The following is a 26,367-nucleotide window of genomic DNA, read 5'->3' as shown; positions in this document are numbered from 1 at the left end:
CGAAGAGGAAAAAGGGCCGAAAACCATGTGATCTGCTTTAGACTGCTGATCCTTGGAAATGCTGATTCGGCGCAGTTAGTTGGAGTTATTTAGCACATACATGTATATATGCACCGAATCTTCATGCAAGTTTGCACTTTTACACTCAGCACTTGTAAAGTTGTAGCCTTCTTTGTTTGCAAGTCACATTAGATAAAAACACCTGCTAAGTGTAAATAAAGAGAATTTGCGGTTTTTCCAAGTTTTAAAATATTTATTCGGTTTCATAAGCATTTACATAGAGAAATTAGAGTAACTTGTGTCATAATATCACTAGAATGGATCACAAAGACAGAATCATGATCAGACACTGGTGTCCTCAACGGTCCACTTCACCAAACACGATGTCCTGAGTGCCTGTGGAAAAAGACAACAGGTTGAGACTCAGGGCAACATCAAATTGATAATAAAACACTAAAACGGTTTAATTTTATAAGATATATTTTTTCCAATGTCATTTTAATTTTCAGAGATTTTCACACTGCATTAAAATATCAACTGCTAAGTGTTTTATATATACACATACATATATTTATATATACACACACATATATATATATAGTTTTTATTGTGGGGGGAGAAATGTAATATGTGATCCTGGACCACAAAACCAGTCTTAAGTCGCTGGGGTATATTTGTAGCAATAGCCAAAAATACATTGTATGGGGCAAATTGATCAATTTTTCTTTTATGCCAAAAAACATAAGGACATTAAGTAAAGATCATGTTCCATGAAGATATTTTGTAAATTTGCTACAGTAAATATATCAAAACTTCATTTTTGATTAGTAATAAGCATTGCTAAGAACTTCATTTGGACAACTTTAAAGGTGATTTTCTCAATATTCAGATTTTTTTGCACCCTCAGATTCCAGGTTTTCAAATAGTTTTGTCTTGGCCAAATATTGTCCTATCATAACAAACCATACATCAATGGAAGCTTATGAAAAATTGACCCTTATGACTGGTTTTGTGGTCCAAGATCATGGCTTAGAGCTCAAAAAGCCTGAAGGGCTTCATCACAACCTGAAGGTGAACAAGAGCAGAAGGCACATTTCATATATATATATATATATATATATATATATATATATATATATATATAAAAGAAAGCAAAGTCATTTTGATAATTTAGAGGCTTTAGAAATTTGTGTATTCAAATATGATGCAGCAGGCTTTATAGGGTTAAGGACTCTGTAAGCGCCAGAGAGACATAAACAGTTTAACCATTTGCTGCAGGAACCAGCAAAATGAAACAAATGACTACAATATCCCTTATACTTCCTCTGTTAACATCCTTCCTATACATTCATAATGAAAAAAGCAGAATGTGAACTCTCTGGCGTATTCAAATTTGCTGTTTATTTGAGCAGCCTGATATAGCAACACTGGGGTAGGTCTAAGAGAGCCAAAGCAGCTGTAATACTATGAAATCAAATTCATAACATTTACATTTATTCATTTAACCGACTCTTATCCAAGGTAACTTACAAAAGAGAAATATAAGCAGCGATTCATCTTAACAAGGCAATAATATGAGAAGTGCTAACAATACAAAGTTTCATGCATTGTTTAGAAAACTACAGAGTAGAACAGGGAGGGATTTAAGAAGAAGATTTTTCTACATAGTGCTATTGGCCTCTTATTTAAATGTAATCCTGCAAGCAAATGTGCAGTTCATTGCTGTGACATGCAAATCTACAAAACAGACAGAACTGAAAAGTGTAGTATTAATTAGAGCGAGAGAGAAAAAAAATTAAAATAGTGCTTACCGATGATCGCCACCACGTCAGCAAGCATGTGTCCTTTAGACATTTGATCTAAACCAGCCTGAAGGACAAAACAGACCACATCACTGAGCAACATCACAACACAAGTAGGAAAAGGTCAAATTTAAGGCCTGCAGTATTTGCAGCATTTTTAACAAACTACCATTCAAAGGTTTGAACTCTAATGATTTTTTAATAAAATTGATACTTTTATTTAGCATTAAATTGATTAAAAAAAAAGACACTAATGATACTTGTTAAAAAAATGTGTTTTATTACAAATTGTAATCAAAGAATCCTGAAAAAATATATATCAGTTTCCATGGAAATATTAAGCAGCACAAATGTTTTCAACATTTATAATAACAAGAAATGTTTCTTGAGCATCAAATCAGCATATTAGAATGATTTCTGAAGGATCGTGTGACTTTGCCAGCATAGGTATAAATTACATTTTAAAATACACTGAAAAATCTTTTTTGATTTTTTTATTGTAAAAATATTTGACAATATTACTGTCTTAACTGAATTTTGATCAAATAAATGCAGCTTTGTTGAGCATAAGAATCATCTTACTGACCCAAAACTTTTGAATAGCAGTGCATGTTCTTTTTATTATTTAAAAAGCTTATTTTATAATTGGTGAGTATATTATCATAACTAAATCATAATAGTCAAATGATTTAATTACCAAGTGAGCAAAGCCAGGTGCCTTGATCTTGCAGCGGTAAGGTCTGCTGGAACCGTCAGACACCAGGTACACACCAAACTCACCCTGCAACACAACACAGCCGAGTGCGAAGGAGGAATGAGAAAATAATAACATAACACTTGTTCTGATTCCTCTTAAGTCTGGTTCCTTAATGGGTCTATTAGTTTATTCTATTAGTATTTACATTAAGTTTTTTGGGGAGAAAAATAAAATCAGCTCAAATGATAAGTTCAGTTCAGATTTCAGTAGAAGTTTAACAAATCAGTAGTCAAATACACTGGTTGTTACTGTGTGGTTTTGCTTCACTGAAAATATCCAGATCATAAAAATCACACATTGGTCATGCTGCAACAACTGAATCTATAGGATCGCTGAATAAAAACAGCACCACAAAAAAGTACCTTTACACAGGAACACAAAGACAACAATTTTAGAAAGCCACATTCCCCACATGTGCATGGCGAGTTACAAATTCACCAACAACCTCACAATGCTGGATGAGAAGACGACCAGAAACCACTGAAAACTGCTAATGAGGCCAAAGCAAAAATTTCTCTTGAGAACAGCAATGGTGTAATTGTTGGTCATCACATGCTCATGTGCGTTACACCCACTTTTGGTGCCTCTACAGCGGTGTATGTGGCTCCTGGAGGAACCTGGTAGCCCTCAGTGTACAGCTTAAAGTGATGAATGAGAGATTCCATTGATGTCTGCATGAAAACAAGTCATAGGATGAGAGGGGTGTTAGTTAAAGGGATAGTTCACCCGAAAACGAAAATTGTGTCATCATTTACTCACCTTCAAGTAGTTCCAAACCTGTATGAATATCTTTGTTCTGCCGAACACAAAGGAAGATATTTTGAAGAAAGTATTTTTTTTAAGTCAATGGTGCCCCAGAACTGCTCTGTTTCCCACATTCTTCAGAATATCTTCCTTTGTGTTCAGAAGAACAAAGACATTCATACAGGTTTGGAAATACTTGAGGGTGAGTAAATGATGACAGAATTTTCATTTTTGGGTGAACTCTTTAACATTAAAGCACACAAACATGAATACATCTCTACCTTTTTTCTTAAAGTTGAAGTGTGTATTTTCTACATAGAAATATTCACATAACTTTTCTCATGCAATTATGATTAAGTCATTTGAAAACTATGTTTAACATTGTGGTACTTCAATATGTTTGATCATCTGAACTATGCAACACTGGATTACACAATGGCTTGAGTTTGGGGCAACACTATGTATTTGACTCACTAAAAGAATACGAGAAGAGCGTTTGAAAAAACAGAAATGACACCCTGCACCTTTAAGTAAGATACATACGCAAGCATATCTTACCTTCATCTCAGATCTCTTTGGTGGGGCTATTTTAGCATCATCTACCTTGATCTCTCCAGCAGGCATTTTGTTGAGACACTGATGCATGATGCGCAGCGACTGTCTCATTTCCTCCATTCGGCACAGATATCTAAAAACAAGTTCATATTTGTCACTGATAACATCCAATATTAAAGAAGCATGGCAATATTTGTGGTAAGACGATATACAATAAGGTCCCGTTAGTTAACATTAGTTAAAGGGGTCATCGGATGCCCATTTTCCACAAGTTGATATGATTCTTTAGGGTCTTAATGAAAAGTCTGTAACATAGTTTAATTAAAATTTCTCAACAGTAGTGTTTTCACCCTGTCAAAAACAGCTCTTTTCAGAGCAAGCCGTTTTGTAGCATTTTCCTTTAAATGCAAATGAGCTCTGCTGGCTCCGCCCCTCTCTTCCATGCCGCTCTCTGAGGGACTGTTTACTTTAGCTGCATTCATCGTGAAACTTGCCAATTAGCACATTATAAGGAAAGGCGATTTGCAAAGATCCATTAAAAAACCTTACCCTCACTTCTTCTGTTGATGAAGCTGAATCACGAATGATTCTCGCAAACAAACGCATTTAGGTAGATAAGGGGGGCATTCCCTTCACAAACAAACGTAATCCACTGCGTCTTCAGCTCAGATCTCGGGAGTAAATGATGACTGCTATGTTCATTATTACATCCAACAACAAAACACCTCAATCGCTTATGAGCCATTCTTGTCTACATCTGCTCCAGCAGTGAAACAATGGCCGACTGATGACAGCTCACTCAGGGCGGGTCTAAGGTAAGACACCAGTCCAGTCAGTGCTGAAATGCTACTGTCAATCAAACTATCGTGGGAGGGGCCTGTCTGCATGGCGTCACACAGACAGGCATCTGAGATCGGCTCGATTTGAGAAAGGGGAAATTATTTAACCAGATTAAAAAAAACCACTGGGTGGATTTTTATCATTATAGGGTGGTTGTGTACACACACCGCCAACACACATTTCAGTTCAAACAATTTGTAAAAGTGCATGTAGTACCCGATGACCCCTTTAATGTATAAACTAACAAATACTTTAGCAAATGTACTGCTTAATGTCAATTAATAAAAATAACAACTGTTTTTTGTTATTTCACGTTATGTCAGTTTCATTAAATAATACAAACACCTTTGATTGTAATAATGTATTAGCAAAGGTTAATTAATATCATTATTAATATTTTCTGAGATTAATAAATGGTTTTAAGTATTATTCATTCTTAGTTTTCGTTAAGTGGTGAATTTTCCTAATGTTAACAAATAGAACCTTATTATAAAGTGTTACCATTGCTTGAATCTCTTTCTGTATTTGAATCCAATGCAATTTTCGGTAATAAAATCAATCAGTGACAATGTTCATTACGGTATAATTATAGTATAAATGTTCTTCAAGCAAAAAAATCATGTTTGGTCGGTTAGTGTCAAGTTCTCAAAACAAATTTTATCTTGTTTAAGCGGCATACATCATGCTACATTTCACATGTGATACTATCAGCATATGTGGTGAGAAAGCTTAGTAGAGTCTAAGACCAATTTATAGCCTGAGGTTGCATTTCGATTTCCTGTCATTCTGAACTTCCTGAAGCTCTTAACTCAGTGTAGAACATTAACATGTGTGGTCACCTGTCATAGCAGTCGCCATTACTTCCAATAGCCACATCAAAGTCCACCTCGTCGTATTTGTCGTAGGGTTGACTCTTCCTCAGATCCCATTTAATACCAGAACCTCTGAGCATCACTCCGCTGAAGGAGGAATAATACACACACTATTAACAATCTGACACACCAGGATACAGTACTCTCTGGTCAACTTATTAAAATCTCTTTGAATTACAGTGTTGAATTTGTGGGTGATTCCACTGGTTAAGCTACGATGATGATGATGATTACATACCACACAAAGACTGCTATTAGAAGTCCCATTAGGGTTTTATGTATAAATGACTCATAAAGGTTTTTCTCTGTCACTTACTGTCTGATAGATCATCTATTATAGCAACTTCTGTGTTTATGCGGGGGAGAGAGAGAGACACTTGAGCAGCAGCTCTGACCAATCAGATTCACTTAAGAATACAATGCTTTACCTGAATCCATAATTGAGTGCATCCTCTGCCCCAATTACACCAATACCAACAGTTCTGTTCCTCCAGATACGATTATTGGTCAGCATCTGAAACAATATTGCAGGCATATTCATTTAGAAACTCCATTTATTAATTCCAATCAAATTGAAAAAAAAACATGCATTTTGAAAAAGAAACATCTACCTAACATGATTAGTAAGGCTGTGCTTACACTGCAAGTCTTGATGCGCAGATCCTATCTTTTGACCATATCTGATTTTTTTGGTCCCTGTTTAGTGTTTCACTTTAGACACGACTGGTCTCGGACATTGATTTTACATTAATTCCCGCCCAAAATGATAGTCAGTAATCACTTTACTATGCACATGGTAGACCCTCGGGTTTTCAATGACTGTGCTATTAAAATTATTTATGTAATTCATGTCGAGTGGCCATTATTATTCCCCAGCATAGACAACAGTTGTCATGGCTTTTTACAGCATGAAATCTGAATAATGATAATTATCATTTGCTATTTTATCTTGTTAGATGTAGAAGTCTGAGGTGAAATACAGTAGCGCTGTAAGATTATTTTTATTTTGAATGAATTCTAATAAATTGAGCTAGGAGAAAGAATGTGTGAGCAAGTAGCCTAATAGTGAAGCTTGTTGGTTTAATTATAAAAACCTCATTGCTGAGAAATTGTAATAGTCACCTATTTCTGCCTTTATGTACAGCTTTTTGAGGTGATGATAAACATGCTTTGTTGTATTGTTTTCCTTTTCACATGAAAAAAAGCTAACTGTTGTATCAGATGCCTGTGGTGTAATCACGGACTATTATATGGACTTTTATTTGTTTTTGTTTTGTCCTCTCGTCATGGTTATGTCATGCAATATGGTTTTAAGGAGAAGGGGAAGTGACGTCGGGAGGGAGCGGTCTGAGTTTAGCGGGCTCTGTGTAGTAGTTGCATGAAGAATTCATCAAAGGGACTAATACCCTATCGTTTTGGGATTACAAGTCAATGGTTTTCTGGACTACCACAGCTTCCCATCGGCTAAACAGACTGTGGCGAGATTGCGTAAGTCCACGGGGATATATTGACTGCGGCTTCTCGTCACGCTTCTCCTTACATTTTTGGTTTTGTGTCTTTTTCTTCTCGCGGAGGACATTGTAGTTCCGTACGGACAATTTATGTCACTTGAATGAACATTCGGTCTGCTGGCCAGGACATTGGGACAGTGGGACATTGGGGTTTTGAGGGTTAAATGTGTGTGGATGATTTGAGAATGTTTGTTTGCTGTGCGGCCGTGCCTCCAGCTGTGGAAAAAGCGCATGTTGTTGCCCGTTTGGGTATTATAATGTGTTATATCTCTCAATACACTTGGTTTAACTTGTGTTTCATGGTTTTTTCGTTAATATAATTAATTCAAGTCTACATACATGTAGATTTTATTCTATATTTTTTTCTTTAGTGTTTATTTAACGAAAGTAAGCTGTTACTGGTTTTATTTATATCAGTAGGTATCAGATCCGCCCGTTACCTTATGTTTTGCGTGCAGTACTTTTCTCTTGCTTTGATAGTGTAAGGGAAATTGTTACAAAATATAAATGTAGCTTTTACATTACATTAATATTTAGTTATTTAGCAGATGCTTTTATCCAAAGCGACTTACAAATGAGGACAATTGAAGCAATCAAAACCAACAAAAGAGCAATAAAATGCAAGTGCTATGAAAGTCCCAGATAGCCAAAAGCAGAACAAGTAGCAAGGATTTTTTTAATAAATATAATAAAAAGAAAACAAATAGAATAGAGAAAGCTAGTGTTAGAGGCTTTTTTTAAAAGAAACAAGCAGTAAAAAAAAACAAATAGAGTATAAGTCATAACATGTGAAGTGTTTCTTTTTATAAAAAAAAGAAAACAAATACACTGAACAAAATTATAAATGCAACACTTTTGTTTTTGCCCCCATTTTTCATGAGCTGAACTCAAAGATCTAAGACTTTTTCTATGTACACAAAAGGCCTATTTCTCTCAAATATTGTTCACAAATCTGTCTAAATCTGTGTTAGTGAGCACTTCTCCTTTGCCGAGATAATCCATCCACCTTCACAGGTGTGGCATATCAAGATGCTGATTAGACAGCATGATTATTGCACAGGTGTGCCTTAGGCTGGCCACAATAAAAGGCCACTTTAAAATGTGCAGTTTTATAGTTTTGCGGGGGGGGGGCGGGGGTCCGAAAACCAGTCAGCAGTGGCGGCTGATGGCAAATTTTCTAGGTGGGGCACCACATCCAAAGAGTTTAGCATACATCCCGATATGATTTATCCCAGTATAACAAAAAGAAAAGGATTAAGCAATGAAACAATTTAAATAAAGAAAATTGTTTTACCAAATTCAAGATTGAGGATGATTCTCACAAAACCATATTTTCTGCAAGCTTTTTTCAAGAAAAATTGAAACATTTTGTTTTTAATTTTAATACTAATCATTCAAAATTGATGTATACAGTGCAAAAGCAAAATCTGTGAGAAAAATAAACGTTACATTTGTTTAGATCACTTTCTATACATATAAATAATTAAAAGTCAAGCTGCAGGACCACACAGAGACACCAACAGACCACTATCCCAGTTACCTTAAAGGTGCCATAGAATGAAAAACTGTCTTTACCCTGGCATATTTAAATAATAACAGTTCTGTACATGGAAATGACATACAGTGAGCCTCAAACACCATAGTTTTCTCCTTCATATGTAAATCTCGTGATTAAAAAAGACCACTGAAAAACAGGCGAATCAGAACATAACACCGACTGTGACGCAACAGTCGGGATCACTACGCCCCCAACATTTGCATAAACCCGCCCTTGTTCTAAGCCGGCCGAACCATCAGAAGCTCTGCAGGTATTGTAAATAAACAAGCGCGGACAACAGCGAAAATAACAAAATACATTTTATGTTCCAGGCCGTGCAGGGGGTGTGAAGTGCAGGGATGGGTTGGTGTCTGTATTCAGAAAGGCACAGAAAGCAAATAACGCGAGCCACTAAAGGGACATGGTTAGCTCCTTGCTAGCGGTAGCCTGTTACAGTACATAAGATTTCACTCTCAGTAAGGAGAGATGAGGATGATGGCGAATGACTTACAGATCCTGAGCACCACTGACAAGCATCTGATCTTGTGAAATGTGTGGTAAGTACTGTTGCTCCATAATGTAAACATAGTTTGTGTGATCGCGTCTCTTGAAAGTGAACTATAACGCGATCGATGGATCGTTCAAAAGCAGTTTCAATGCCTCGCATATTAATAACGGCTCCCTGATGCCCGCGTTTTATATACAGTATAATTACCCGACGATATAACTGCGAGAGAAAGTATTTAAATATATATTTTCCTCCCTGTGCTTCCTTCTTGCTGATGAGCCGTACTGTGAAACAGCCAATCAGAGCAGAGCTCATTATTATTCATGACCCTGCCAAATAAGCCAATAACAGACCGTTTCATTCTAGGCAGAAATCCTAGGGTTGTAAATGGACATGTAAAATCGTTTCTGGAGATTTTTTGCCCTTACCTAAGCCACATACCTTCTGTGTAGATATCAGAGAACAATTTAAAATACTGTATCAAATGCATTCTATGGCACCTTTAAAGTTATATAAATATACACGGATCTGTATTCAGAATTATTAAACAGAGCAAAGCAAAAAAAAAAAAAAAAAAAAAAAAAATCAATAAAAATATGAATTTGTTGAGCGTGGTGATCTGAAGGTAGCTCAACATGACTGACCAGTGAACAGTTCCTGTGTCAAAGTGAATGTTTATGCCATACATAGCAAACTTCTATAAAAACACGCTTCATCAGCGACTGTCCATTATGCAACACTTGCCAGACATGCGATCATACTGAAATGTGCTCATAAAGCTATCAGAGAGCGCACATACACGGTTTGTTTATTTGCACACTAATAAAAACTAATAATGTAAGTTACGATTCATGTATGTCACTGACTGTAATCGTCTTTACCTCCATTACAATCGTTATCCATCAAAACTTCACTGGTAAGATACTGGTTTGCTTTATTCAGCCCATAAAGACTAGTCCTGACTTCATATTTCTTTTTAACGGTATGTTGGTTCCAAACAATCGCTGCACAAGTTAAGGTTACGCATGATGACGAAAGCACGTAAGTGCTAACCCTCCCGGAACCCATAGAGATTGCATTACAGTGCCTGCAGTTTGAAAAAAATTAAATCTTTGTATGGAAGTCTATGGGAACACTCGGGGCGATTCTCAGTCTGACAGAAATCGCTCCAAAAAGGGGCGGTACTTCACAGAACGTGACTCGACGCTGATTGGACTATATTTCCAGAGGCAGAACAAACAGTATAGAAGAGTGAAAGCTAGCGTAACACTGTGATTGAATGTGAAAGAAAAAAAAAAACCTTCCTTTTGCGCTTTGGTGGTGCGTCGCCCGATCGCCCTAATGGAGAAACCGCCCCTGCCAGTCAGTATCTGGTGTGACCACCATTTGCCTCACGCAGTGCTACACATCTCCTTCGCATGGAGTTGATCTGGTTGTTCATTGTGGCCTGTGGAATGTTGGTCCACTCCTCTTGTTGGGCTGGTGTAGTTACACGTGGTCTGTGGTTGTGATGTACTGCCAAATTCTCTGAAACGCCTTTGGAGACGGCTTATGGTAGAGAAATGAACATTCAATTCACGGGCAACAGCTCTAGTGGACATTCCTGCAGTCAGCATGCCAATTGCACGCTCCCTCAAAACTTGTGACATCTGTGGTATTGTGCTGTGTGATAAAACTGCACATTTTAGAGTGACCTTTTATTGTGGCCAGCCTAAGGCACACCTGTGCAATAATCATGTTGTCTAATCAGCATCCTGATATGCCAGACCTGTGAGGTGGATGGATTATCTCGGCAAAGGAGAAGTGCTCACTAACACAGATTTAGACCGATTTGTGAAGAATATTTGAGAGAGATAGGCCTTTTGTGTACATAGAAAAAGTCTAAGCTCTTTGAGTTCAGCTCATGAAAAATGGGGGCGAAAACAAAAGTGGCCGACAGGGATTGAAAACCAGCTCCTGAATGTTGTGCAATTTCTTACCTACAGCGGGTAAAATAAGTACTGAACATGTAAGAGCCACATGGGGATTAGTTCATCTGAAATAATAATTTAGTAAAAATAATAAGAAAACATTTTTTGGTTTAAAATGCATATTTAGTAATGTTTAGATCTGATTATATTTAATTATTTTGAGCTTCCAATCAGATCGCACTACGTCATAACGCAAGCGATTGGATGTATTTAGTTTCAGTTTTGAAGTTAGAGACGTTGGAAGCAACACAGTTTTTTGACCGTGCGTACCATGTCTATGTAACAGTTTTGTTTTATGTTTTTGAAGTAAACACTGAAAAAGAAGACAGTGGTTTGCTCGTGTTTCAAATACTGGTTACAATTTGACTGACTTCAAATGGTGGTACAGAAGAATTATACGCAAATAGGTGCCACTGCCATTATATAGTCAAAAAACTCGCTAATACAAAACGGCGCTGGATTACCTGGATAACGAGGAGGACGTGGCTTGTTGTCGAGGAAGCAGCGGATTGGACTTGGATTGGATTTAGCGCTGCAAACAAGACACAGAACCGGGTCAGTTTGCTCAAGAGACCCGCGACGGATCTACATGCACCAATCGGCAGCTAAAGGTTGGTCGACCTGTCAGTTAACAGAGAAGTGACGTTGCGCGCTGAAGTGAGGACTTTTTTGTTCAAAAGACGCGAGACGGACGCACGAAGATAATGAGTGAGTTTTGAAAAAGAAAAAGAAAAAAAAGGAGGGAAAACTAGATCACCTTCTCCCTGTAAAACGTATGCTTATAGCAAGCTCTGATTCAGTCAATGTGGAGTTATGGCGATCTTTAAGAAGTTGTTTTGCACTCGGTTTATCTAGAAACCTTTGAAGAAAGTGTTTGAAACGTTTGCATACAACTAAAGCATTAACTCTGCTATTTCAAGATGGCTGAGGAAGATGAACGAAGATGTATTGAGGATACAATAAAAAAGGGAAGGTCACATAAGCTGACAGAGAAGGCATTAGAAGAAAGATTGCAGAGGTGCATTGCACTGAGAAGAAGAACATTAGGAACTCTGACAAGCAAACAAAAGGAGTTAGAATCAATGATGAGTGATGCTCAAAATTTACAAAGGGTGAAAAACATGATGGAAAATGATTTTGCAACATCACTAAATGAGTTTAACCGTCTCAACAACGAAGTTGCAAATCTTTTGACTGAAGATGAAAAAACAGCTGATCAAGAGATCTGGTTTGAACCTAAACTGGCAGTAATTAGAGGATTTATGAAAACTACAAAAAATTGGATTGCATCTGAGCATGAACCCATACTGCCAGTGGAAAAGGTGCTGCAAGAAGAAAATGTGGTTGATTATCTGCAAGAAACTGTTAAACCAAATGACAGTGTTTCACAAGTGGGGGTCAGTGATGTCACACATGCCAGCACACGTGGATCACAAGTCAGTCGCACCTCAGCTGTGTCACGAGTATCGTCAGCAAGAGCTAGACAGGAAGCAGAACATGCAGCCCTGCTCGAACGTGCTGCAGCACTAAAGAAAATGCAACAGCTTGAGTTTGAAGCAGCTAAAATCAAAGCTGAAAAGGAAGAGTTAGTGCTGGAAACTGCGTTAGCAGAGAGTAAAGCAAAATTAAGGGTGCTTAAAGAATATGAAAGATCTGAAGATGGGTTAAGTATCTATTCGGCAGTACAAAAGCCACAAGGTGGACACGTGAGGGAAAGAACGAGCATTTTGCTTCCACAGCAAGCTAATACGAACAGTCATGTTCAACCACAAGCACGGCACTCCCGAATACATCAGTCTCAACCGGTCTTCAATTATGTGTCTAATGCTCAATCTAACAGAGGTGATGACATAATAGCGGTTATGCAAAAACAGAATGTAATCACTGAGCTACTAGTAAAACAACAGCAACTATCTCATCTACCAACTAAGGACATTCCTGTGTTCAAGGGTGATGCGCTACAATACAAATCTTTCATGAGGGCGTTTGAGCACGCAATAGAGCAGAAAACCAGCAATGATAAAGACAAATTGTACTTCTTCGAACAATTTACGGCCGGTGAACCACAAGAGCTTGTTCGCAGCTGTGCTCATATGATGCCAAACAAAGGCTACTGCGAGGCGAGGCGACTACTTCATAAGCACTATGGGGATGAATTACGGATTGCCAGTGCGTACATTGACAAAGCACTCAAATGGCCTCAAGTGAAATCTGATGATGGGAAAGCATTGAGCGCTTATGCAATGTTTTTGATTGGATGTCGCAATACTATGGAAGACATCGAATTCTTAGAGGAGATGGATAAGCTACCATATAAACTGAAAGAACGTTGGCGTGCTGAAGCTTATGACATAAAAGAGCAAAGAGGCAGAAGAGCAAGGTTTGCTGATTTGGTGAGTTACATAGACCGCCAAGCTAGAATAGCGATGGATCCCCTCTTTGGAAATATCTCAGACAGCCGCCCAATCTCAAGTGGAAAGATTGACCAAAAAGAAAAGTATCATGGAAAAAGAGAGGTCCGTGGAAGCAGTTTCGCAACAAATGTTTTCACCGAAAGCAAAGGGCCTCAAGAAACGCATGTTAAGCCAGCAAATTCAATTAAAACTGTGAGTGCCTTTGAGAAGCCGTGTTTGTATTGCCAGCAATCACATACCCTTGCCTCATGCAGCAAAATCAAACACCAACCACATAAGGAACGTGTGGATTTCTTAAAACTGAAGGGCTTGTGTTTTGGATGCTTAGTTCCGGGTCATCTTAGCAAATTCTGCAAAAGAAGAATTGAATGTAAAGAGTGTGCTTTAAAACATCCAGACATTCTGCACATAATAAAGGAAGAAGGTTCTGTCTCACCTGAAAAGAAAGATGGTCGTCATGGAAGTGAAGTATCTTGTGCTCAAGTTTCTATTTTGCAAGAGTCCTGTAGCCTCACGGGGGCCGGAGAAGCAGAATGTGTGCTGTCAATAGTACCGGTGAAGGTAAAATCGAAAAGGAGTGACAAGTGTGTTGAAACATACGCCTTTCTGGACCCGGGAAGCACAGCAACGTTCTGCACAGAAGACCTGCAAAGGAAACTAAACATTAAAGGGAAACCGACACGAATACTTCTTAGCACCATGGGTCAAGACAAACCTGGAGAACAGAAGCTCATGAACAGTTTCGTCATATCAGACCTGGAAGTGTGTGGGCTGGAAGACACCAAGTTCATTGATCTACCTAAGGTGTTTACTCATAGCAACATACCTGTTCACGTCGAGAACATACCTAAAAGGTCAGATATCCAGAAGTGGCCTTATCTCAATGAAGTACGCTTGCCAGAGATAGAAGCTGATGTAGGCCTGCTTATTGGAGCTAACTGTTCAAGAGCAATGGAACCATGGCATGTTATTAATGCTGAGGATGGAGGCCCTTATGCTGTGAAGACTGCCATTGGCTGGGTTGTGAATGGGCCTGTAAGAAAGGAACTGAATGATGCAATGAATAAAACGCCTACCTTTTCGGTAAACAGAGTTTCTGTGATGGAGATTGAGAAGCTGCTGGTCCAACAGTATAACACTGATTTTCCAGAGCGTAACTACGATGAACGAGAGGAGATGTCTTGTGAAGACAAACAGTTTTTGCAGTCTGTGCAGAAAACCACAATTTTTGAGAACGGGCATTACAGCATTGGACTGCCACTAAGGAATGAGAAGCTCCAAATGCCAAATAACCGTTGTGTGGCGGAACAGCGCATAGCCAGTTTGCTTAGAAAGTTCAAGAAGAATCCTGAATTTTTTGAAGAGTACAAGAGCTTCATGGAGACCATCATTGAAAAAGGTTACGCTGTCCAAGTTCCAGTCCATCAGCTGAACCGTGACGACAACAGGCTGTTTTACATACCACATCATGGGGTGTATCACCTGAAGAAACAAAAGTTGCGGGTGGTCTTCGACTGCACAGCTTCGTTTCAGGGTAGGTCTCTGAATAGCGAACTGCTCCAAGGACCTGATTTGACCAACACGTTAGTTGGTGTGCTTTTAAGATTTCGTGAGGAGCCAGTAGCTATAATGGCGGACATCGAGTCGATGTTTTATCAGGTCAAGGTGCTGGAGCGTGACGCAGACCTACTCCGTTTTCTTTGGTGGCCCAACGGCAAGTTGAACGAGCCTATGGAGGAATTCCGAATGACTGTGCACCTTTTCGGAGCCACTTCTTCACCAAGTGTTGCTTCATATGCACTAAAAAGAACTGCTGAAGATCACAAGGCTGATGTATCTCCAGAAGCTGTCCAGACGGTTCTGCGCAACTTCTACGTAGATGACTGTCTGAAGAGTGTAGCTAAAGAAGAAGATGCAGTGACCCTGGTTAAGGATCTTCGTACCCTGTGTGCCAGCGGAGGATTCACTTTAACAAAGTGGATGAGCAATAGCAGGAAGGTGTTAATGACAATCCCTGAAGTGCATAGAGCCAGCGAAGTGAAAGACCTGGATCTAAGACGTGACGCTTTGCCAGTCGAGAGGACCCTCGGTGTACAGTGGGACACAGAAACTGATACTTTTACTTACAGTATGAAGCTGCAAGACAAGCCGACAACCAGAAGAGGCATTTTATCAGTCGTGAATTCTATCTACGATCCCCTTGGCTTTCTGGCTCCGGTCATCTTGCCCGCTAAACTCCTGCTGAAAGATCTTTGTAAAGAACAATACGGATGGGACGAGAACATTGGCGGAAAACACACTGAAGTTTGGAAAAGATGGATTGAAGATGTCAGTCATCTCTCTACCTTCCATGTGAGCAGGTGTTTGAAGCCTACAGATTTTGGATGCACTACAGTAGCACAGTTACATCATTTTTCAGACGCTTCTGAGTCTGCATACGGCACTGTATCTTATCTGCTGCTAGAGAATAGCCAAGGTGAGAAGCATTGTGCATTCCTCATGGGGAAGGCAAGAGTGGCTCCACTCAAACTGTTCACCATTCCCAGACTTGAGTTGACCGCAGCAGTGGTTGCTGTCAAAATAGACAAAATGTTACATCAAGAGCTTCAAGTTCCATTGCAACAATCAATTTTTTGGACAGACAGTACTACTGTGCTCAGATATATTGACAGTGAAACTGCTCGTTTCAAAACCTTCGTCGCGAACAGAATTTCGTTGATCCGAGAAGCAACCAAGCCATCACAATGGAAGTATGTCAGAACAACGGAAAATCCTGCAGATCAAGCCAGCAGGGGCCTGAAAGCTAAAAGTTTGACACAAGGAGGAACCTGGATCAATGGGCCGGAGTTCTTGCTGAACAATGAATGTGATTGGTCGGAACAGCCTGTGCGAAGGAAGGAAAGCCTTCAAAATGATCCGGAAGTCAAGAATGGAGCTACAGTCAACATGATCAAAGTTGAAGAAAATATGGAACCAATCGACAAACTGATCAGCTATTACTCAGACTGGCATAAACTAAAAAGATCAGTGGCCTGGATTTTAAAGGTGAAGGAAAATCTGTGGAAACTGAAAGAGGAAAGAAAGGAAATATCAAGAAAGATCAGGGAAACTGAAAAAGACCCTGAAAAAGCAAGATCAAAATTAGAACAACAAATGAAGAAATTCAAAGCAACAGAAAAGAAATCACTTACTTTGGATGATCTAGATGTCGCAGAATCGGAAATAATCAAATTCAGTCAAAGACAGCAGTTTGGAGTAGAAATCAAAGTACTGGAGAAAGGTAAACAGCTCAGTCGCAGCAGTCAGCTGTTTAAATTGGATCCGATTCTTCAAGATGGCACGTTAAGGGTTGGCGGAAGACTCAACAAGTCTGCCATGCCAGAAAACGCTAAACATCCAGCAATTATTTCAAAGCACAGCAGAGTTGCTACATTGATTTTGAGAGATATACACCAAAGAACAGGACACTGCGGACGCAGTTATGTCTTGGCACAACTGAGATGCAGGTATTGGATCCCACAAGCCAATTCTGCAGTTCGAAAGATAATCAACAAATGTACAGTGTGCCGCAGGATTAATGGAAAGGTTGGTGAGCAAAAGATGGCAAACCTGCCTGAAGATAGGCTCTTGCCAGATAAGCCTCCTTTCACAAATACCGGTGTTGATTTCTTCGGGCCGTTTGATGTCAAGCGGGGCCGGAGTATAGTCAAAAGGTACGGTGTGATGTTCACTTGTCTCACTCTCAGAGCGGTGCACATCGAAGTTGCAGATAGCCTTGACACAGACTCCTGCATTAATGCAATTCGTCGTTTTATGTGCAGGAGAGGTCAAGTTACCATCATGCGTTCTGACAACGGCACAAATTTTGTGGCCGCTGAAAGAGAGTTGAGAGAAGCTATTCAACGGCTGGATAATGACAAGATTGAAAAGGCCTTGCAACCAAAGGGAATAAAGTGGATATTCAATAGCCCAGCTGCTTCGCACCAAGGCGGAGTTTGGGAAAGACAAATTCGGACTGTGCGAAGAATCCTTAACTCCCTTCTGAAAGAACAAGCAGTGAACGATGATTGTCTTCTGACAATAATGTGTGAGGTCGAAAGCATCATCAACAGTAGGCCGCTTACAACTGTTTCAGATGATGTGAATGACGTAGAACCTCTATCACCCAATCATTTACTGTTGTTGAAATCTCAACCCAACATGCCTCCAGGGATTTTCAGCAGAGATGACATGTACACAAGAAAGAGATGGAAGCAAGTTCAATATCTTGTGGATTTATTTTGGACTAGATGGACGCGTGAATACCTTTCACTTCTTCAGGAACGCCAGAAATGGCTAAAGCCAAGAAGAAACTTCATGACAGGAGATGTTGTGTTACTAGTGGATAGTTCTTCCCCACGGAACTCCTGGCTCATGGGAAAGGTAGTTGAAACGTTGCCGGATTCCAATGGAACAGTACGAAGAGTGAAGATAAAGACCAAGACCAACACTCTGGAAAGGCCTGTAAACAAACTGTGCTTATTGGAAGAGGCGATGTCAGAAGAGTGAAGAAAGAAGAAACAAGTTGATAGTTTATGGACATTTAGAAATTGTTTGGCTCTCAGTGTTTAAGTTTATAATTGCTTAGTCTTCCTGCCTAACCAATTAGGGGCCGGGTAATGTAAGAGCCACATGGGGATTAGTTCATCTGAAATAATAATTTAGTAAAAATAATAAGAAAACATTTTTTGGTTTAAAATGCATATTTAGTAATGTTTAGATCTGATTATATTTAATTATTTTGAGCTTCCAATCAGATCGCACTACGTCATAACGCAAGCGATTGGATGTATTTAGTTTCAGTTTTGAAGTTAGAGACGTTGGAAGCAACACAGTTTTTTGACCGTGCGTACCATGTCTATGTAACAGTTTTGTTTTATGTTTTTGAAGTAAACACTGAAAAAGAAGACAGTGGTTTGCTCGTGTTTCAAATACTGGTTACAATTTGACTGACTTCAAATGGTGGTACAGAAGAATTATACGCAAATAGGTGCCACTGCCATTATAGAACACGTCACCGTTTTTCTCAGTAAATATATTTCTAAAGGTGCTGTTGACATGAAATTTTCACCAGATGTCGGTAACAACCCAAGTAATCCATGCAAACAAAGAAAACAAAACAAATAAGTTCAGAAGTGAAGTTCTGTGTAATAAAGTGGAATGACACAGGGAAAAGAGTATTGAACACATGAAGAAAGGAAGGTGCAAAAAGGCACGGAAAGTCAAGACACCAGCTGAAATCTATCAGTAATTAGAAAGCAATCCTGCCCCTTGTCAGTGGAAATTAATATTAGCTGGTTTAGTCCCAACTGATGGACTATAAAAAGGTCTCATTACCAACGTGTCACAAGAAACATTTCATGATGGGTAAAAGCAAAGAGCTTTCTCAAGACCTTCGCAATGTTATTGTTGCAAAATATACTGATGTCATTGGTTACAGAAGAATTTCTATACTTCTGAATGTCCCAGGGAGCACTGTTGGGGCCATAATCCGAAAGCAGAAAGAACATTGTTTCACCATAAACAGGCCACGACCAGGCGCTCCTCGCAAGATTTCTGACAGAGGAGTAAAAAGAATTATCAGAAGAGTTGTCCAAGAGCCAAGGATCATTTGTGGAGAGCTTCAGAAAGACCTGGAATTAGCATGTACAATTGTTTAAAAGAAAACAAGAAGTAATGCACTCAACCGCCATGGCCTGTATGCAAGCTCACCACGCAAGGCTCTATTGCTAAAAAAAGCACGTTGAAGCTTTTTTAAAGTTTGCTGGACAACATTCAGACAAGCCTGTGAAATACTGGCAGAATATAGTCTAAACAGATGAGACAAAAAAAATTGTACTCTTTGGATGCCATAATACAACACCATGTTTGGAGGTCAAATGGGACTGCACATCACCACAAAACATCATGGTGCAGCACTGGCAAAATTCATACAGTTGAAGGAAGGATGAAAGGAAAAATGTACAGAGACATTATTGATAAAAATATGCTACCATCTACCAGGATGATGAAGATATGGAGCGAATTTTGTGCCAATATTCATCAAACAAATCCAGTGTTTTGCAAAAAAAAAAACAATCTGCTTTGCAAAGAAAAACTCAACTTTCAAACAAATGCAAAGTGATTTGCAAATACAAAACTATTTGAGAGAAAATGCAGAGATATGGACAAATATAGGTATTGTGTGTTACAACTGTGAGACTCATTTGCCTTTTTATGAGGAAACTTGGCTTGATTTTCTCACAAATGCGTGCGGGCAGATTTTCTCACAAATGCGTGCGGGCAGATTTTCTCACAAATGCGTGTTGGCAGATTTTCTCACAAATGCGTGCGGGCAGATTTTCTCACAAATGCGTGCGGGCAGATTTTCTCACAAATGCGTGCGGGCAGATGTTCTCACACGTGCAATTGAGCAACTTTCTTTTCCAAAAACAGCAGATGGCGCTGTCGGTCAATTTACGCTAGACCTGAAACACCTCTTTACCTTTTCAGACCAATATGAGTGGGGAACAGGTGAGTTTCTGTCTTACTAGATCTATAATTAACCATTTAGATGTTTTCACAAAGCGAGTTAAATGTTTATCCATGTCACTCCTGATTTTTGAACTAATCAATCATGTTAACAACTTTACAGCACTTGTTGTGAATTTCACTGACATTAATTTCTGAACTTATTTGTATTGTTTTCTTTGTATGTATGGATTACTTGGGTTGTTACCAAAATCTGGTCAACAGCACCTTTAGAAATATATTTAATGAGAAAAATTGTGACGTCTTCAATACTTATTTTACCCACTGTATAAAGTTAAAAATTGGATCTTGCATGGATTTTTGTGTTTGCACAAGTGCAACAAATTCTGATCTGTGTCAAATGCGAGCAAAAAATACGATTTTTTGTGCAAGTGTAAATGCAGCCTATAAGACAAATATCACATTTTAGAGATATACTTAATACTAACTAGCACTATTCTTGACTGAAACTGGTTGCATTTCAATCTACATACCTCCTCAACTTCATCAATGCGAATAGAGAAGTTCTTGCACCATTCATAGATGTCATCCATGAGACCAAGAGGCAAGTCCTACAACAAAAATAATCCACAGTTTAATGAAGTTATCAGCATAACCAGAAAAGGACTTTTCATTTAGAAAGACTGTTTTTAATCAAAGCATACCTGATGAACTCCGCCGGGTCTGACGTATGCGGCGTGCATCCTGGCTCCAGACACTCTCTCATAGAACTCAAACATCTGTAAGATATCAACTAATTCAATGGTAACTAGATTCCACACAAATAACAAACAAAAGCACATGATTAGATATTAGATTATGATGCAGCAACGTTATTAAAAAAGAAGCATCTAAAAAAGAATAGCTGCCTGAGGTGAAGCTGACTTTATGCCAATAAACTGAAACCCGTTCTATGACGCTTCCTATGATATTAATCAGATAACTTCGATACATAACATAAACATTACAACTTGTATCTACACAAAAGGATGCATATGCCAGTGAACTTGAAGATACGCGCTACAGCCAGAGAAAGAGAGAGAGCTCCTGTGACGCGCTTTAAACAGCGTGCTGAAATACGGGTAAGGACGGATTTACTATAGATTTCACATTCTCTAAAGTTCTCATTATAATACTTATGTTATTAATGTTTATGGCAGATTTGTGCTATAATTTAATCTACATTATCAAGTGATTCCTAAAACTGCCTGCATGTTTTCGAAGTCATACGAAGTAAAAACATCACTGTTGCATTATTATAGGATTGGTATTTTTTTTTAAAGAAACATCTAAAAGCAATATGACCGTCTCAAATAACTCAGTCAATATCGGGCATTGCATTTGAGCATGAAACTAAATACTGGTAATATGCAGCGCATTCAGCTGCATGTATATACATGTTAACATCCCAATGCAATCCTATTAGATTAATCAGATGTGTATGTAGCTAAGCCAGACATCACTCCGTGACTTCAAAGCCAAGTTTCTCTCTCTTCTCACGTCTATACTTTGAACCCCATGCTGTTGCAAGCTGAACAATCAGAGCTCAGGGTGCCGCCCAAAGTGCTGTTATAACCAATCAGATTTTTTTTTTTTCCCCCACGGTCATCGTTTTCATGATGGATCATCGCTATCATGGCCGAGTAATCGAGTACTCGATCACTGATGCACATCCCTAGTTAAGACTCGTCCACGCCCCCTAAAACGGCTCATTCAAACACGCCCCCACATGTCTACGTCACGATGTGGAAATATTTATGTATTGCCGCTCAAATGTGCATGCGAGGAAAGAAGGCGTGGTTTCAGTAACCGCGGTAGTGTTGATGCAGCCGTGTCAGGGAGACACTGTGTGTTTCTAGGCGAAAGCAAAAGCACTTTATTTGGCCTTCAGAAAGTAGATGCAATTAGGAATCACTGGTTAAGATTCGTTTACAACAGAACAGCACAACCCAAATGTTTGAATTTGTGCAACGCATTTTATAGAAGACAGTTTTGTGAACCTAGGAGAGTACAAGGCTGGCTGCGCACGAAGGCTATTTCTAAAAAAAACAAAAAGGTCAATTTCGACTTTGCTATGACAATCTGGCGCTTCTGAATCAATGACTGCAAGTATGTTTTGTTATTAGTTCAAGTATTTGCTATTGACAGTTCAAATGCAGAGTTTTGCGTGTAACATGTCGCGCGTGTGTGTGTGAGGGGAATAGGATCACATCATAGTGGAGTGTACAGACCATCAGAAATAGTCTTAACCGCAGCTTGTGTACTGCAAATACATACAAGCATCATCACTGTGTCTGTCACGCGACTCTGTTCCCCTTTCGGGCTTGAACTGATCAAACTAACTTGAAAGCTGAAGCTCGCGATTATGGTAAGGGGCGTTACATTTCCAACACGTGCTTGTGGTGTTCGGCCAATCACAATGCACTGTCAGTTGGCCAATCTGAGCAGACTGCACTTGTTGGAAGGAGGGGCTTTGTAGAAAACAAGGCGTTTGAGAGAGGCGGGGCATAGAGGAACTACAATAATATACAGTATTTGAAAAATAATGTGTTTTTTGAACATTAAAGCATGTCAACATATTCTGTTACACCAAATAATGATCTTTAAAATAGCATCATATGACCCCTTTAACTTCTATTTGTTTTTCTATTCAATGTAGTGCAAAAGTAGTTTGTTACCTTCTCTCTCTCCTCAAACATCCAGAAGAAGGGGGTCATGGCTCCAATGTCAAGGGCGTGGGTGGTGATGCCCATGATGTGGTTCAGGATACGGGTCATCTCTCCATACAACACTGCAGAGGCCATATACAATAACACATTTATGTAGCTCACAAACACTGCTTTAGAAGACATTATATGCAAGATGAAATGACATTTGTTCCTCACCTCTAATCCACTGTGCACGTGGTGGAGCCTGAATGTTAAGAAGCTTTTCTACGGCTAGAGAATATGCCTGCTCATTACACATCATGGACACATAGTCAAGCCTGTCGAAGTATGGAAGTGCCTGCAGCAACACAAGCACACAAGACAACATTACAGCAAACAACACTTCATCACAGACAACAGCACAAAGCATATTGATTCATATAACAGCACAGTTATGACAGCTTAATAAGCCTTGCATGAGCCAGCCATGAGTTTGCGATCATAACATTTCTGAAATTTAAATTTAACCTAATGTATTTGGCATAGACTTTAATCCACAGTGACATATATCACATTAAAGGTATACATTTTAAATACTTTACTATCTGAGCTACTGAACTACTATAACAATTCTTAACAGCTAAATAACTAAAGAAACACTAGTATAATTGCACACAAATGTATGAAACCCAGCAAAACAAAATAGATGCAGCCATGTATAAATTCACAGAATACTAACAGCAATGACACAAAACACTAGTTAACCAGTCCATGTATATATATATATCACTGTGTAGCAGCACCCATACAGACCAACTATTAACCCTATGTTATGTGCTATGTTAAGTACATGAGTAGTTCATTTTTAGAGTAAAGGCTGCATTGTATTAAATTCAAGTCTACAGAGTCAAGGCTTTACAAAAAATGATTAGAATGTCTACATGCCTTAAGTATGCATTTAGGATATTAGAGGAATATAGTATATATTGCCCAACGTATGCTTGTGAATAAAGTTATAATTTTTAAAGAACTGAGGAACATAGTTCCATTTTGCAACTACATATAATTTTTTTTTAAAAATCAGGCAGTCGAGATTTGCTATGTAATATCATGTAAATTATGTTGCTATGTGTTAACCAGTAGGCATCTGATAACATAGGGGCTATTTACACCTGGTCACTTCATGCATTTTTTTCTGATCTGATCGTGAAAAGACCAGGTGTAAATGCCCTCCGAGATGCATTCGAGACGGATATAAATCCGATCGCTCACACCACCTCAGGAGGTGGTCCGCATTCCAGACGAAACTGGACAAGTGTAAATGCATCTGGTTGTTGAAACCACATATGCTAATTTTACCCCTCCCAAAATATTAAAATAATGCGAGAGCGTTTTATAGGCTATATGGCATGTTATAGTCAGATATGACAGGGCTAATGCAACAAGCACCACCGTGGATGAGTAGCTCTTCAGAAAGCCGACGCACAAACTGCCGTGAATGAAACTGAAAGTAAGTTACAGATGCTCAACACAAGGTCAGCTTCGCCGTACTCTCTCCTGTTGCCATCTCTAATATTGAAATTAGCTGATAATGAATAAAATGCAGCACATATCTATTGCTTTCATTGACGTGAACTCTGTTAAATTTGCATACGGCGAGGGAATTGAAGAACGGATTTATATCTGTTTTGCGAAAAACACATTTATGTGGCCAAGTGTAAATGGAAACGTTTTAACAAATCAGATAGATATCCGATCAGAGAAAACGCATGAAGTGACCAGGTGTAAACAGCCCCATAGTGTCAGTCATTAGCGGTTGTAATCTTTCCCCCGGTTTCACAGACAAGGCTTAAGCCTAGACCTAGTCTAAAATGCAAGTCTGAGCTGTTTCAAGTGAAATTAACTTGCACTGGCCGATCTTAAAATATATCAGTGCCTTTGTTTTGTCTCAAGATGCATCCCGGTAATGTTTTTTTCTGAGCATGTTTATAAAAATTACTTAAATGTCCTAATTGAACTATGGCCTTAAGCTAAGCCCTGTCTGTGAAACCGGGCCTTTACTTACCTGTAAATAAGTCTTGTACTCAATCAGTTTCTCAGTGCCGCGGTGCAGGAGTCCGATGTGAGGGTCACATTTTTTCACTGACTCTCCGCTGAGCTCCATCACCAGACGCAGCACTCCATGAGCCGCCGGGTGCTGAGGCCCGAAGTTGATGGTGAGGTTGGAAACCTCCTTCTCTGCTGGTGGGTCCTTGTCTGAAAAAGATGAAGATTTTTATTTTTGATATTGCTGGTCAAACTGTAAATATGTTAGTCACTAGGCCAAAATTAAACCAACCGTTCCAAGGTGGAGGTGCCCATTTCTCAGTGATGACACTGGGATACATGACAGCTCCAGAGTACTGCTCTGCCCACTCCACATCTGGCTGCCATTGCTTCAGCCTGAAATACAGCTGTGTCATTGATTTGCACACAGATTCCTGCTCAAACTTCAAGAACAAGACTTTAAGGTGTCAGCATTTACTGTACACAGTGGCATCTGCAGGCAACACTTTAAAACGTATGAATTACCTAATGCAATAAAATTATTTTTTTTTAAATGATTTAAAAAAAAAATTAATTAATTTTAATTAATTTAAATGAATTTTTTTTTAAAAATTAAAATAATTTTTTTTTAAATGACTTTAAAAAGTCAACAAAACATGTTTGAGTGAAATGTTTACTGGAAAATGCAAAATAATTGCAAATTGGTCTGATATTTTGTTATTCATGACATTTATTCACTTTTATATGTGGCTTCAGTAATTTCTGACCCACTTTATCTGGAGATGTTTGCGTTGGTGGGCATTTCAAAACAAATGATGTAAAGCAAAGCATATGTTCAAGTAGATCTTAAATCCATGATATACAAGTGAAACTGTTGTTTCTTTACTGCTCATGTTTCATCTCAACCAGTTTTTCTGCTCCTTTTAGCATAGCAGCTGATCAAAAAATTGGTGGCGGGGGAAAAGAATGAACAAATATTGTCATGGAGTAAATATAATTCTAAAAGGGCAGTTTAGTAATACTATACATTTCAATGCGTGTTATAAAATCGCAGGGAAAACAGTGGTTATCTAATCCCAATAACACTGCCACTAGCACGCCGCTAATAAACTAAATCCATTTTTAACAACACTGTGTAGACGACTATAATGTGTGTACCTCTTCTGAAGCAGAACACAAGCTGGAGTGCTGACATTACTATTTAAAAGCACTGAAGGACGTCCGAGTCTGGAGAGCGACCTCAGCATCGTCGCCGCCATCTTCCTCTCTGTCACCCGCTGCTTCTGCGGAGGATTGTTTTACTGAGGCTCTGGCGCCACCTGCCTGTAGGAGGTTTGAGCTGAAGTGCGCATTATAATTACGCACAAACAACCACTAGGTGTCAGTCGACTCTGTAGTTATAGTTTTATGTAAAGATGCAGCTGCCAATGTGGAGTAAGTAGTTGTTTTAAAGTGAAATATTCATCTATGATCCACTAATAGTTTCTCTGAAGAATCGTTAAGACCGAAGAATCGATTGACCGTCAGGAGCGAATCGTTCTTTGGAGCCGGTTCCTTTCTGATTCATTCACGAATCGACTCTTGAGCTCAATTCACTGACTCAATGATCCGCTC

The 26,367-nt window shown here is 39.0% G+C and overlaps 1 protein-coding gene across 1 annotated transcript; it reads right to left on the bottom strand.

Annotated features, from left to right (window-relative positions):
• Positions 1-232: 232 nt before the first annotated feature.
• Positions 233-26,318, bottom strand: LOC306882887 (NADH dehydrogenase [ubiquinone] iron-sulfur protein 2, mitochondrial-like). The gene is made up of 14 exons (XM_079437879.1): positions 25,912-26,318; positions 25,046-25,149; positions 24,773-24,963; positions 22,945-23,065; positions 22,738-22,850; positions 20,725-20,799; positions 20,554-20,631; positions 5,999-6,084; positions 5,538-5,657; positions 3,862-3,991; positions 3,135-3,230; positions 2,500-2,583; positions 1,812-1,869; positions 233-396 (listed from the first exon to the last, which is right to left on the bottom strand). The coding sequence occupies exons 1-14, from the start codon at positions 26,010-26,012 to the stop codon at positions 359-361; spliced, it is 1,395 nt and encodes a 464-aa protein (XP_079294005.1). The 5' UTR covers positions 26,013-26,318; the 3' UTR covers positions 233-358.
• Positions 26,319-26,367: the final 49 nt, after the last annotated feature.

This window comes from Barbus barbus, assembly GCF_936440315.1.
Source record: "Barbus barbus genome assembly, chromosome: 2".
NCBI classification, from domain to species: domain Eukaryota; kingdom Metazoa; phylum Chordata; class Actinopteri; order Cypriniformes; family Cyprinidae; genus Barbus; species Barbus barbus.
This window is presented reverse-complemented; position numbering and strand designations above follow the sequence as displayed.

Excerpts from the sequence above, each read along its gene's own strand:
- LOC306882887 (XM_079437879.1), bottom strand. The coding sequence starts at position 26,012 with ATGGCGGCGACGATGCTGAGGTCGCTCTCCAGACTCGGACGTCCTTCA. Across the intron at positions 3,992-5,537 it reads AATGGCGACTGCTATGACAG|ATATCTGTGCCGAATGGAGG; the intron begins GTGACCACACAT and ends ACTTGTTTTTAG. Across the intron at positions 2,584-3,134 it reads CCGCTGTAGAGGCACCAAAA|GGTGAGTTTGGTGTGTACCT; the intron begins GTGGGTGTAACG and ends GTTGTGTTGCAG.